Here is a 13,408-nt window from a genome sequence, read left to right on the forward strand (position 1 = left end):
TTTGATTTTTGAACTCGGTCTTAGAACTGCTTTTGAAAAACCAGGCACGGACGGAGGACGAGGAGGAGGAGGAGCGGATGGGGCCGCGGGGCTGCTGGTGTGATGCTCGGGCGGGGGTTGGTCCTACCCCATCCCCACCCCCGCTGCCTAAACAGGAAGGGAAGCGTTTTGCTTTCCCTTACGGAAGCCGTCTCTTTAATCCTGACCTGCTCTCCCCGGCCCAGGTGTTCAAGGAGGAGAAGTACCTGAAGGACGCCGTGGAGTGCAGCGACGTGATCTGGCAGCGGGGCTTGCTGCGGAAGGGCTATGGGATCTGCCACGGGGCCGCCGGCAACGGCTACTCCTTCCTGTCCCTGTACCACCTCACGCAGGACAAGAAGTACCTCTACCGCGCCTGCAAGGTAGGGGCCTCCGGCCAGACGGCCCCGGGCCCCCCGGAGCGTGCACAGCGCCCTGCACGTGCCCTCCTCCTCCGGGCGTGCTCTCCCGGCTCTGGGGCTCCTCCCGGCCCAGCCTTGCCCCTGTGAGGTGGGTCCAGGGAGCGGCCCGCTCGGGTGCCCTCCTGCGCAGTTACTAGCTTTACGACTTCGGGGCGCTCCTTCAAGCTTCAGCATCCCCATCTGTAAAAATGCCACCCTCCTCGGTTTGTCCCACGAGGAATTAATTGAGATAACGGGCAGGTCGCCTGTAGCGGCCCCTGCTTACCGGCCTCCAGTGTTTCCCACGGCCGCTTGTCCGGGTCACGGCCCTCAGTGGTGCCTGGAGCGGAGCCCGGCGCCACGTAGAGGCGTATTAAGTATGCATCCGAGGTGTGAAAACGAATGCGCAGAGCAGCACCCGGAGAATGTTGGCAGGTGTTTTTATTACTATACACACTTCACAGAATAGAGTTACAGAGACGCAGAAAAACAGATAGAATAAAATACAGCGGAGTGTTGACCATGATGCTTGGTAGACGGAGGCGTTCCGGGCGGCTTATTCTGTAAATTTCTTACTGTCATGACACCTTTTCTCCAACCAGGTGGACTAGAGCCCCCCGCCCCGCTGCCCGGGACACACGTGCCGCTCGGCGCCCGGGACGCACACGGAGGGCGCAGGGCGGGCAGGCGCTGAGCCCGGGTGTCGGGGGGTGACCTAGGCACGGCTGGAGGGGTGGGAGCAGTGCCACCAGCGGAGGGGGCTGGAGGGTGCGCCCCCCATCCCTGTGGCCGGAGCAGGCGATGGGGCCGGACAGGTGAGGGCGGTGATCTCAGCAGCAGATGGTGAAGTAAACGTGCAGACTGGCAGAGACCGCACACCGGGCGAGGCACGGCTCGTTTTCTGAAGGTGACGAGCTTGGCAGGTGGCCGGGCCGGTGTGGCAAGGCGAGGTGGAGCCCGCCGGGTACGAGGGACGCTGTGCAGAGGCCGGGAGCGCTGGGGGCTGTGGGGGGCTGAGCCGTGGACTCGGGGGGACGGAGGCCAGGGGAAGCGCATCCTCGCCTGTAGTCAGCCCATCTCAGCCTCGGTCACACCTGAGCCTCAGTGGGGAGCTCTGAGAGAACGCCAGGAGCCCCCCCTAGATCGGGCGGGAGGGGGCCCAGCCCCCAGGGGGTGCTTGTGGCCAGCCTTGCGGGTCCTCCTCCGGAAGGGGGGCCTCACAAGGCTGTAGGATTCGTGTTCAGACTCCTCTCTTGAAGGGCTCGCCGTGGTCGCAGTGGAACGAACGGGGTAGAGGTCGGGTTTCTCCAAACTGTTGCTTAATAATTAATGCAAGAAACGTTGAGTTATAAACCGAGGCGTGGGCTGCCATACGGCAGGGGAGAGATTTAGAAGCACTTCGGATGTTGGGTCCACGGAATTTAGTGGCTTTTTTTTAACGTGGAGAAGAGGGAGATGGACAGATGTCTCCCGGATGTCTGACTGGGGCCACCAGATGGGGCGTCACACGAGCTGGAAGAGGGAGCGGGTTCGGAGGCAGGAGGCAGGGGAGGTCTTATTTTATACGCGCTGAATTTGATGCTCCTTGTGATTATCTGTATACATGTGACCAAAAAAATAGTTACCTTAAGCAGAAAAAGGGAAACGCATTATAACGTAAAAACCCATTGAAGAGGTTTAAGAGGGAAGGACCGGGAGCGCAAAGGAAGTGGCTGAGAAAGCAGAGGGCTGGCTTTTTAAGACGAGCCACGCGGCCGATCACAGCGGGCGGCCCCCTTTGGAGGGGAGTGCCCCCCAACAGGTGAGGGGACGGGCCCAGGTGGGTGTCCCCCGCTCAGAAGACGGGGTGCCGCGTCCCCGCCGAGCCCGCGCTCCTGACCACTCGCCCCCCCCGAGACTCTGGTGTCTTTGATTCTCGGTGGACTCACCGTGGTGTCTCATTTGTCGCGCTTGCCCAAGTGCAGTCTCTGCTCTTACAGACACATCTGTTCCCTCCTAGTTCGCAGAGTGGTGTCTCGAATACGGAGCACACGGGTGCCGCATTCCCGACAGGCCCTACTCCCTCTTTGAAGGTAAGTGTCGGGAGCAGCTCCAGGCCTCCGTGTCTGGGGGCGGGAGTCTGTCCCTCTGTCCGTCTGCACCGGCCCTGTCACAGCTGGTCGTCCTGACCCCGCAGCTGTTAGATGGCTGTGAGCAGAACCGTTCGCTGCTGAAAGTCACCCCGAGTCTCTTTCCTGGCCCGTTTTGGGCTCCTGTGAAAGTCTTCTGGGTATTTTGGGATCTTCTGTGAAATCTGTATGGATGCACAACGCAGGCTGCACGCTGCTCAGTAAGGAAACAGTAAGTTCCCTCCCCTGCATTTCATCCGCGACGTTGTGTGTGTGGCATTGACCTGTTCACAGCCGACTTGGTTATTCAAAATACATGTAATTGTTCAAGTCTTAGAAAGAATAACCAACATTAGTAATTCAAAAGTTTTAATAAGTAAAAATAGTCATTGGAAAAAATACCCAGAGAAAATTGAAGAAAGTTCTGGAAAACAGGAAACCAGCAGAGAACATTAAGAGTCTTCTGCAGGCACAGTATACAGAATGCAGTTCAGGAAGATGAAACGGAAGTCCCACAGAGACGTGAGATAGTCTTCGCTTAGTGTATGTGTGTGTGTGTGTGAGAGAGAGAGAGAGAGAGAGAACTGGGAACTTTGCAACACAAGCCACGGGAACCAAAGGGCAAAGCTTAAATGTGTTAGGGTAAATCAATGCTGGCTTTTTAATGCACTTGAGAGCCGCATTTCATTCTAATTCCAAAATACATTTCAGAAGGAATAAATGATTGGATACTTTTTAAAAAAAATCAAAGGAGGTCGAGCTGGGTCCGGTGCTTTTCCTGCATCAGGTGACAAGATCACATGGTTCTTCTTTGACTTCCTAGTGTTCTGGGTCACGCTGGTCGATTTTCAAATATTAAGCCAACGTTGCGTCTCTGGGGTAAACCCCACTTGGCCACGGTGTACGGTTCTGACCCTGCGGAACTGTATTTGCTAGTATTTTGTTGAGGGTTTTTGCATCTATATGCATGAGGAATATAGTTTTCCGTTTTTACACCGTCTTTGGTTTCGCTGTCAGGGTAATAATACTGGCTGATACTGTATTGAGAAGTACCTGCTCCTCTCTTTTCTGAAACAGATTGTGTATTAATTGGTGGGAAAAATTGGTGTTAATTCTAATTCCAATTTAAAAGCTAGGATGGAATTCTTCAGTGAAAACCTTCCTGGCTTCGAGTTTTCTTTCTCGGGAGTTTTGAATTTATAAATTGAATTTGTTGAATAGTTTATAAGGCTGTTCAAGTTACCTGTTTCATATTCAATGAGTTTTAGTACTTTGTATTTTTGAGATATTGCTCCATTTCACGTATGGGGTCAAATTTATGTGCATAAAGCTTCGGTACTATTCCTTTATTATTATTATTTTATTATTATTATTATTATATTTTTGGTGTCTAAATTGTGATAATGCAGTTTTATTTCTGCTATTGATAATATTTTAATCATATAATAGAAAAATGAGCAGAAGATGGAGCATTTCTTACTCTCTTTGGCAGAATGAGATCCTTTTGATACCTAAGAAATTATAATGAAAAAATATTTCTCAGAATAAACGTTTTTAGTCTTTTGTAGCATAAAAATGCAATGTATTTGCATCAGATACAACAGAGTTAATGCCTGAACTCTGAGTGGAGTTCTTTCAGGTTTATAGCTTCATGTTTGTGGTGGCCACGGTAGAGCCGCAGTGGGTGACAGTCTCTGAGGGTCCGCCCCTAAAGGCAGGGGAGTTACCACATCCGCCTGTTCGGCTGTGCCTCCCAAGAGCCTGGCAGTAGACAGCGACCAGGTTCTTGTCGGATGGGTGGGCACGTGTCAAGGCCGCCGGGCTGGCAGGGTCGCAGCACCCGTGACCCTCTCTGGCGGAGTCCCTCCTGCCCAGGTGTCCTTCGGGGAGGCCTGCCGCCCCGCCCCCAAAACAAGAACACGGGGTCCTTTCAGCGTGGCCAGCTCTGCAGCCCCTCCTGACGGCGCTGGGGTCGCTGTCCGCTTCCAGCCACTTCTAGTAGATCAGTGGTTTTCAGATATTTTATGCTGCTGGAACCCTTTCCCAAACAAAAACTTCCAGGGAAGGCTGGGAACAGCCCAAAGGTGGGAGAACAGCTGCGCTTGGAACCGAGTCCAAACTCATGCTCGCTGCACGACAGGCCAGTAAATCGGGAGACGAGGTGCTGGGGCGGGGAGGAGCGACTTTTTTGGGAAAGCTGGCAGACCGAGAGGACGGGGGACTCATGTCTTGGAGACCCATCCTGCTCCAGTCAGAACACAGGCTCCTTTTATACCAAAAAAAAAAAAGGGAAGGGCTGTGGTTGGTTGTTGCAAACTTCCCGGTGCAGGAATCCTGTGTTCTTGCAGCGGTGCCCGTGGGCCAGGCCATGGTGCCCCTGCAGACCTTCCACAAGACAAAGGTTACTCTCTATTCTGCAACTTTGTTATCTTTACGTGAGTGCAGACCCAGCAGGACTGAGCCTAAGAAACAGATCGTTTTAAAATAACATTTTTAAAACCTCCTTAAGTGTAAAATGCAACTTTCTCGTTTGGAACAAAAACATCAAGGCTCTGAGAGGAGGTTTGTATGTTGAACTATCATAGATGCCTTAACGTTTTTGTTAGCAATTCTGTGAAACCATCTTAAAAGAGTCAAGATGCAAGATTAAAGCTTAGAAACCAATTTTTAAAAATAAGTGGTGAAGAAAACTGGTGTCATTACCTGCTGATACAAGGATTTCCTTTTTTTGTGTGTGTGAAGTTATTTTTAAAGTCCTCATCGCTTTTCCCCGCACCCTTACAGCTCTGCTAAAGGCAGTGATTAAAGGTCACTTGGTTTTTGTTGGGGGAGAGGGTACAGCTCAGTGGTAGAGCACATGCTTTGCATGCACAAGGTCCTGGGTTCAATCCCCAGTACCTCGTTTAAAAATACATAAAATAAAATCCAACCAAAATTAAAATTAAAAAAAAAAAGTCACTTGGTTTTGGACACCAGCCTCACACCCTTTTCCATAAGGGACTGCATTTTACGTTGCAGGCATGGCCGGCGCCATTCACTTTCTGTCCGACATCCTGGTCCCCGAGACGTCACGGTTCCCAGCATTTGAACTCGGCTCTTCACAGAGGGATGCAAAGATGCAGAAAGACTACTGAGAGAGCCAGCTGGCCCAGGAGCCGCCGGGTTGCTCGGTGCCTGACACAGAACTGACTGTGAATCCTGCAAGAGGGAGGAGCGGGGGAGGCAGACTCCTTCATGGCCCCCTGTGTCAGCGTGAGTGGCGGGGCCGCCCCGTCGGTGTCCCGTCCCCGTGCCCCCCTCACCGGTGTCAAACACGACCTCTCCGTGCCCGGCCCTCCGTAGCGTTTGCATGTCTCGGTGTTCGCTGTCTGTAGGCGTAGGTTGTTCTTGGCGGAAGCCCTTCCCATCCCTGCGCCCGAGCTGGCTGTGCATGAGGGCACACGGCAGCCGCTTCTCTGTATATAACACTTACAGTGGGGTATTTTCTGTGTTGGCAAACCAGGGACTTGGCGGGTGGTGTCTCTTATGTATCAGAAAGATTCCCTAAGGTGATGGCCCAGGGGTAAGACTTTTCAACATTTCCTGCGGGTACCTTGCAGATGAGCAGGAGAGAAAGGCCATTCCAGAAACGAACAGAATCGGAACAGATTGGGGGGAAGTTTTGCTGGCGTGGAGGGTGGGGAGCCACCAGGCAGGGCTTCTGTGCTCGTCTTGGTGTGAAATTCCAGACTCTCCTCGCGGTCAGTCCAAGGCAGCTTGTGGCCTGGGGAGTGGATTCGTGACACCAGGGACATTCAAGGGAAGCCTTTCCACGGCCACGTTGCAAACCAAGCAGCAGTGACTGAAGCTTGGCCAGTCCTCCTTCAGGGTATATTATTCAAACAGGCTGCACCTCACTTTTCCCGACACTAACTCAGCATTCAGTTCAGTGGACACAGGTCTAGGTGGGTAATAAACAGAAAGACACTCAGCTCTTCCCATGTCCCTCCAGTGAAACTGATTTCAAAATTCGGTGAGCTAGCAAAGTGTACATTTGGGATGAAGATAGTCCTCATTTTTTGTCTACTATTTGGGTGATGAAAAAAAAATCGCATGTTGGTGAAATATGTTAAGTACACAGCGCTGGTCTGCATTTACGCACGTGGGCAACGAGGTTCCAGCCAGGAACATCGCGATCCTGTCTGACTTTTTTTATTTTAAAAATGGGCATTAGTTTGCATTTTACTGTATAGATCTCAGTTTTTAGAAGAGTTTTGTTGTCAAGATACACGATGGTCTAGGGTTTCTCCAGACTTCGCATCTTACAAGCCGAGGCCCGATGCTGAAGCACGAGGTGGGTCTCTGGTGGGTCCTTATCTACAAGGGGGGGTCTCTATTTGTGAGGCGTAGTGTCCCCCCCCCCACAAAGGAGAAAGAAGGATGTGGATGTAGGAGACAGACTCCTTCGCACATGTGCCGTTCTCAGGGCGCTGGTGACCACTGCTTGTGGGGCGACACCCCCCGTGTGACCCCCAGCTTCCGAATGCTGTCCCGTGGGTCTCTTCATGCACTCTGGCTTCTGAGACATGATCGTTCAAGTGAGGTTGGTGGTGACTTCGGTGGGTGTAAATCCTCCCGGTGGTGGTGTAACCAGCTCCCTGGGCCTGCCCGTGTGCCTCTCGGGAAGCCCAGGTCCCCGGGACCCGGAGGCGGGACCCGAGCAAGCCGAGGGGGCTTCCGACAGAGGAGCCCTGCTGATGCCACACCCCGCACGGCCGCCCTCGGGGCCTCGGCGACAGGTTTTGCAGCTTTGCCATTTCTCAGGGGAGGCCGGTGGGGCTGCCCGGGGACCACCCCGGCTCGGCAAGAGGGCGGCGGGTCGTGGACGCCTTGCATCTGATGTGTCTCCTGAGCAGAAGCAGCGAGGGTGACCCCCAGTCATCTGAGCATCTCACTGTGTATGAAAAATACTTGTTCAACTAATTTCTGATTGGCACGCCGAGGGAAAGATAGCGCACTTGTTGGGTACATGGAGGAGATTTTATTTACAAGGTTTATTCACAGCCTACTTACACATGCTGCTAACAGAGGTGCAGCCTGTGACTCCCAGTGACTCACTTCCTAGCCCCTGACACTGGCAGCCCGCCGACGCCAGCTCCGGCTCTCAGGCCCTGAAGGCAGCCGGACAGGGTGTGCAGAAGCCGCTCGAATAGTTCCAGCAGGTGTTTGAATTCGGATCTCCGAGCATCTCACAGCGATGTCTTAAGATTTGGTTGTGTCCTCGATAATGTGTCTTGAGTTTTTTAAATAATGCGTGTGCACTGTTCCATTTTAAGAAGGAAAGTCGATGTCTACAAGAAGTGCGCGGGGTTCTCTGGTTTGGTGCTCAGTAAAGTTTCGGTTCCGTGGTGACACTTGTGGGGTCTCTGTTTGTTCTCGCCTGCGCCTGACTTTGCGAGCGACAATCAGGAACTTTGGTCACCGTTCTGAAGATTTAAAAATATGGCCGCTGCTCAGGTCTGATGTACCAGGTAATTCATTAGAACGACAACTTTCTTTTTTGGTTCCAAGGCCCTCCAAAACCTGGGTGGTCTGAGAAGAGAAGCCTGTCTTGAGCTTGCAGGTGTGACAGCCTTTCTGCTCCCAGCCGCCTTGCACGGTCACGGCACTGCCCGGGCTGGGCACTGTCTGACACGTGAGAAGGCCGGTGGCCTTGCCCGGGGTCTCGGCTGGAATGAGGGACAGGCAGTGTTCAGACCCGAACGGTTCTTGCCAAGGGCCACGCTTCTGACTTGTCCCCAGTACCTCTTCCCCTGTGTGCCCAGCACAGAAGGGAGGAAACAGACCAGGGGGATGCCCTGTCCTCTGTCCCCCCGCCTTCCTGGCTGGGAGGGGCCCTCGAACCACCCGGTGCAATTGCATACGTACCACTTACAACTCTGTAAGGGGATTTCACAGCTCTTGCTTCGTTGGCTAAATTCACGAGAGCAGCACCCAGGGGTGCCGTGCAGCTCCCCTGAGCGGCTCCCTCCTCGGTTCCTGTATTCAGCAGGCGTCCATTGCACGCCTCCAGCATGCCAGCCTCGTGCTGCGTGCTGAGAGGCAGGTGCCAACAGTGAGTGGCCTCGACGCTCAGGCTCCAGGGAGCCCGCCCGGGGCAGGACCTGGGACAGCTCCTCTGCGTTCGGGGCCTGTCACGGCGCGAGGGGACCGCAGGTGAGTGTGGCCAGCCCAGCCCTGCAGCGTCATGCCCTCAGGCTGTCCCTGTCATCAAGGAGCCTGTGGAGCGGAGCTCGTGAGCGGAGACTCGAACCTGGATGTGTGTGTTCACCCCAGAGCTCAACCACTGGTCTGAACTTGGGCACGCGGTTTCCTGGAAAGGTTTTCTGTGTCCTCGGGGCAACCGCCTGTGGTTAGGGGGAGGATTCAAGTGAACTGTCCTCCGTGGTGAGATGAAAATCCAGACCTGTCCAGCTCCAAGATCCCAAGCATCACCACATCTGGAACCACTGCTCTGCCTGGCAGCTCCGAGCCTTCAGCCAGCCGTGTGTGCATCTTGTGTGTGTGCGCCTGGCTGCCCCAAGGTTCTTCAGGGGGGAGGGAGGAACCGAGCCACGATTTCAGGCTTACGCAATATCTAAAAAGTTCAGAGAGGCCGGGTTCTCCGTTCCTCTGGGCTGTTCTTTGCTCAGTGCCCCCCGGGGACCGTCCCGGTTCTGCACCGGGTGGACTTGCGGCTTTCATAGGATCGCCCGTCAGATGCAGCACTGGTCATGTGTTAACAGGGACCTCGCCCCACTCTTTAAAGTGTTGTGCCTGAGAGAACAAAACGGGTACCCAGCAGCGCCCACCTGTCATCCCATAGACAGCCCCCAAAACGGATGTGGCCAGCTTTTCAGACCATTTCCTGGCGGAGGCCATGGGAAAGCCATCGGAGGCTTAATGCTTGGCAGCTGGAGCTGCAAGGCAGGTGACAGAGAGATGAGCAGTCCCCTCCCCAGAGGCTCTCCAGGAGCAGGAGGGAGGCCCGTCTCCCTGCAGCCGAGCTAGAGGTCCTGAGACCTCGCGTGTCTGAAGGAGGTCTCTGTTCTGCCCTGACACTGAAATCACAGGTGGTTCAGAGAATTCTGCACCGGGGGTCACCTCCCGAGTGAAGTTTCAAGGCATCATGTGTCTCCTAGCTTCCAGGAGCGTCGCCTCTGAGAACCTCACGGCCACGGTGACCCTGGTTTCTTTGCGTGCGATCTTGCGTTCTGGTGTGATCGCTTTGCAAGCTGTAGAACTTCTCTCTCTGTCACTTGGTCACAGTAACGAGCCGGGTCCTGGCCTCTTGGCAGGCCCTTCCGATCTAGAACTTCATGTGTTTCAATTCTCGGAATTTTCTTTTGAATTACTCTCTTAGTGTTTTTTTTCCCCCTGCTTCTGCCGTTTTTGCTTCCCTTTCCAAGAGATTTCAGCTTCATTTTCCAATCCTCTTGTGTGTTCCCTTCTTTCCGGGAGTTTTTCTTGGTCTTGGGGTATCTTTTGGGTACATTCTCTTCTTGTTTCTTGTTGCAATGTCTTACCTCTTTGAGGATGTTAGTTTAGCCTGTTCTGTTTGGGAGCGGAGTGAGGGTGTGTGTGTAGGGGCAGGGGCTGGCGGGGAGGAGATGCAGGAAGGCAAGGCCGTTCCGAGGAGTCTGGCTTTTCCTCTGGGTGGAGTAGAGAGCCTCCCAGACTTTCTGCGCCAAAGCAGGACGTTACCTGATTAATGCAGGAAAGGGGTCGCCCTGCGAGAATGCCGGGCAGGGGGAAGGAGGCTGGAGGGCTGGTCCAGGAAGGTGGCTGGTGGGCTTGGTGAGGACGGTTAGAGTCCGGATGTGTCCTGAAGCCGGAGGCAGTGAGGCTTCCTGGCCGTTGGGTGCGGAGCGGAAAGGGCAGGCGGACTTGGCTCCGGGGTGCTCGGCCCGAGCCGCGGATGGGGCGCAGCCCGCCACTCAGGTTGGGGGGCCAGCCAGGCGGATCGGGGTCTGCTTAGGCACATGGGGTCTGCTAACCGGGGAGTTTAGAGGGAAGCCTGGGAGAAAAACTCCCTCTGGAGTCATTTGCGGCAGGGAAGGGAGCCGGCAGCTGTTACAGGCGATCCTGCTACGGAAGAGGATGGAGACGTGGCCACTGGGCTCAGCGGCCGGATTGTGTGAGCAGCCCGGGGGGCAGATGGCGCGGGGCGGGCCGGGGGGTGGTGGCGTGGGTGCGGGCGTCCTCCATGAAGTCGGGAGCCGGGCATCAAATGCTGGGGAGGTGGAGGAGGGGGAGGGAGGCTGACGGAGAGGAGAGGAAGTGGGGGTGCCATCCTGGGGGGAGTGGGGGAGGGCACGAGCGGCTCAGAGGCCGGGGGTCCCCTCCCCGGAGGGTTTGTTGAGATGCCATTGCTGGGCAAGTGTCTGATTCCCTTGGTCTGGGGCGGGGCCCGGGGGTTTGTCCCCTGGCCGGTGCCAGGCTGGCCCTGACGCTGCCCCGGGCACCCCTGCGTGAGGACAGCATCCTCTGGCTGCCTTCCTGGTTCCTCCGGGCACTCAGAAGGGCTGGTCTGCCGTGCCGGCCGCGTCCAGCATGCTTTTTAGTTGATCTGAATTGCTTTTCCTGCGTGCGGGCTGCAGTTTTTATCTTTCGCATCAGAGGGCCCGCTGGTTCCGTGCTGCGGACGCCGGCTGGGGATGCCGGTCCGCGTGTGGGAGCTGGCGGGGCCTTCGGTCCGTGAAGCGCTGGCATCAGTCCCTGCTGAGGCCCCCCCACCCCGGTCCCCGGTCCCCGCCTGCAGGCGGCAGGAGGGACCCTGTGAGGAAGACAGCTGGACAGCCACCGTCACGGATGGCACTGCCACCTTCACCTAGATCCACTGTCCTCCAGGCCAGAGACCAGAACGCTTTCCAGAAAAGAAGGCCCCGGTTTGGCAGAGGAGGGGAGGAGGCCGTGACGCTGCTGGGCGGGTGGAGAGGCATCTGGTGTCTGAGGGGGCGTGGGCCTGGCCTCCCTGCCCCCAGAGGCTGCCTGGGGGCTCCCGCCCTTCTTGCTTTGGGCTCAGGGCCCCCTCTGCTCAGTCACTGGCCCCCCTCTCATCTGCTTTGGGGCCTCCTCACCGTGTGGCTGTTTCCTCCCCGCTGACTTCATGCTCTCTGGGCATCCCCTGGGGGGCAGGCCGCTCACCGGCCTCAGGGGGGGCCCCCGGTGCCCAGCCCCCAGCTTCTGGCCAGGTTCGAAGGCCTGGGTGTGGCCCGAGGGCCTTCGTCTCCCTCATCTTCCTGGGGCTCCTCCCGAGCTGGGCTGAGCGCCGCGGGGCACCCCAGGCATCGCGTCCCCAGCCTCCCCGACACCGCTGATCCACGGCCCCGCCGTGTGCTGAAACAGGGTCTAGGGAGGGCTGTGTGTGTGGTGCTTTTCTGAACTGTTTTCACACTGAATTCTCTTACTACCACCTTATTTTTGATCTGGTCCCACGTAGGAAGTCTGCCTATTTTTGTCAGATAGGAAATCCACAAATGACAAACGTGAAGTGTCTGCCAAACAGCCTCGTTTCTCAGTTGTTTGGCCATCGCAGGTACGTGCCGTGTCTGGAGGAGCAGTGCTTGAAGGTCACGGAGACCAGTACCGAGGCGGCCGGCCAGGCGGGCACAGAGAGGAGGGGGGCCCGCAGCGGCCAAACCCCAACCACCCGCCCGCTGCCCCTCCAGCCGGACGGCTGTCAGCCCGCAGCCACGGGCCTGCCTCCCACGCCGGGCAGAAGCCGGGAGTTAAGTGCCCTGGGGGGGCAAAGGGACAAGAATGGGCCCGGACACCAGGCCCTCCGGGTTCCAGTCTGGACCCTCTGCCTCTGTCCCTGCCGCCCCACAGGGTTGATGGGGGGGCTCACGTCAGACAGCCCAGGAAAGCGCCCAGCACAGTGCAGGTGCCCAGTGCCACGTTCACTGTCCAATTAGGGAAGAAGTAACTGACATCAGGTCATTTTTTAGGGAAAAAAGTCTGTGATAATGAAACGGGTGTGCGGGCGTCACCGCGGGGCCACGGTGGGACAGCGTCCTCGGTGCTTCCTGCCTCTGCTGCAGCGCCCCTGATCCTTCCAGGGCCCCAAGGCCGGCTTCTGGGGGGCGCTGGCCTCCCCACGTCAGCACGGACACCCCCAGCGTCTTCTATTAATATTTTTATTACTAACTCTACGTGAAGTGCGACCTATTGAAATAATGGAGTCACTGTGTTGTACACCTGAAACTAATAGATTGTTATAAGTCAACTATACTTCAACAAAAAAATGAATAGAAGTAAAACCAGCACATTTTGGAGTTCCCGGTAATGTCCCCAGTAACCACGCGAGGGACAGAGCGACAGGGAGTCTCCGCACGTTTATTCTAGGCCCGCATACGTTTAATGGCTTGAGCGCGCCTCCTTCCTCGCGTGCGATGACCCTTAGGGAAGCCTGTGCGCAGCCACGTCTTATAGGAGGCGACTCGGGGGTGGGAAGGGCTGCCCAAGGGGACAGGACTCCCGAGTGTGGGGCAGAGATTCAGCCAGACCCAGATCTATGGGTCATTTCAAGGTCACGGATAAAAAACGGAGCTAATTTCCATTCTCACTGAGAGGGGAGGGGAGGGAGATACACCATTAGAATGCGCAGGAGAGTAATGTCATGGTCAGCGCCGTGGACAGGATGCTCAGAGCAGCCGCCCAAAGATGTGCTCAGGACCTAAGCATTAAGTCGTGCACGGGAGCTTAAGGATGCTTGTTGCATACTCTGTTTGAACAGGGATGACTGCCTGTTTCAGCCTAGGATACACTTGAAGGAATAAAGGAATGTAAATGGTACAGCATTGCCCCTAATTAGTTAGTCTAGGCAGGGACAATCGAGACATGCAGGCATTGTGTCCCTCC

At 55.8% G+C, this 13,408-nt stretch overlaps 1 protein-coding gene across 2 annotated transcripts in view; it reads left to right on the plus strand.

Moving 5' to 3' along the window:
- LANCL2 (LanC like glutathione S-transferase 2) overlaps positions 1 to 7,918 on the plus strand; it is a 54,857-nt gene extending 46,939 nt beyond the window's left edge. For both annotated transcript variants that reach the window (XM_072955559.1, XM_072955560.1), the window contains exons 7-9: positions 225 to 401; positions 2,419 to 2,491; positions 5,546 to 7,918. In XM_072955559.1, the coding sequence (XP_072811660.1) occupies positions 225 to 401; positions 2,419 to 2,491; positions 5,546 to 5,661 (366 nt within the window). In that variant the 3' untranslated portion in view covers positions 5,662 to 7,918. The remainder of the gene's footprint in view (positions 1 to 224; positions 402 to 2,418; positions 2,492 to 5,545) is intronic.
- Positions 7,919 to 13,408: the final 5,490 nt, after the last annotated feature.

Source organism: Vicugna pacos, chromosome 36 (genome assembly GCF_048564905.1).
Source record: "Vicugna pacos chromosome 36, VicPac4, whole genome shotgun sequence".
NCBI classification, from domain to species: domain Eukaryota; kingdom Metazoa; phylum Chordata; class Mammalia; order Artiodactyla; family Camelidae; genus Vicugna; species Vicugna pacos.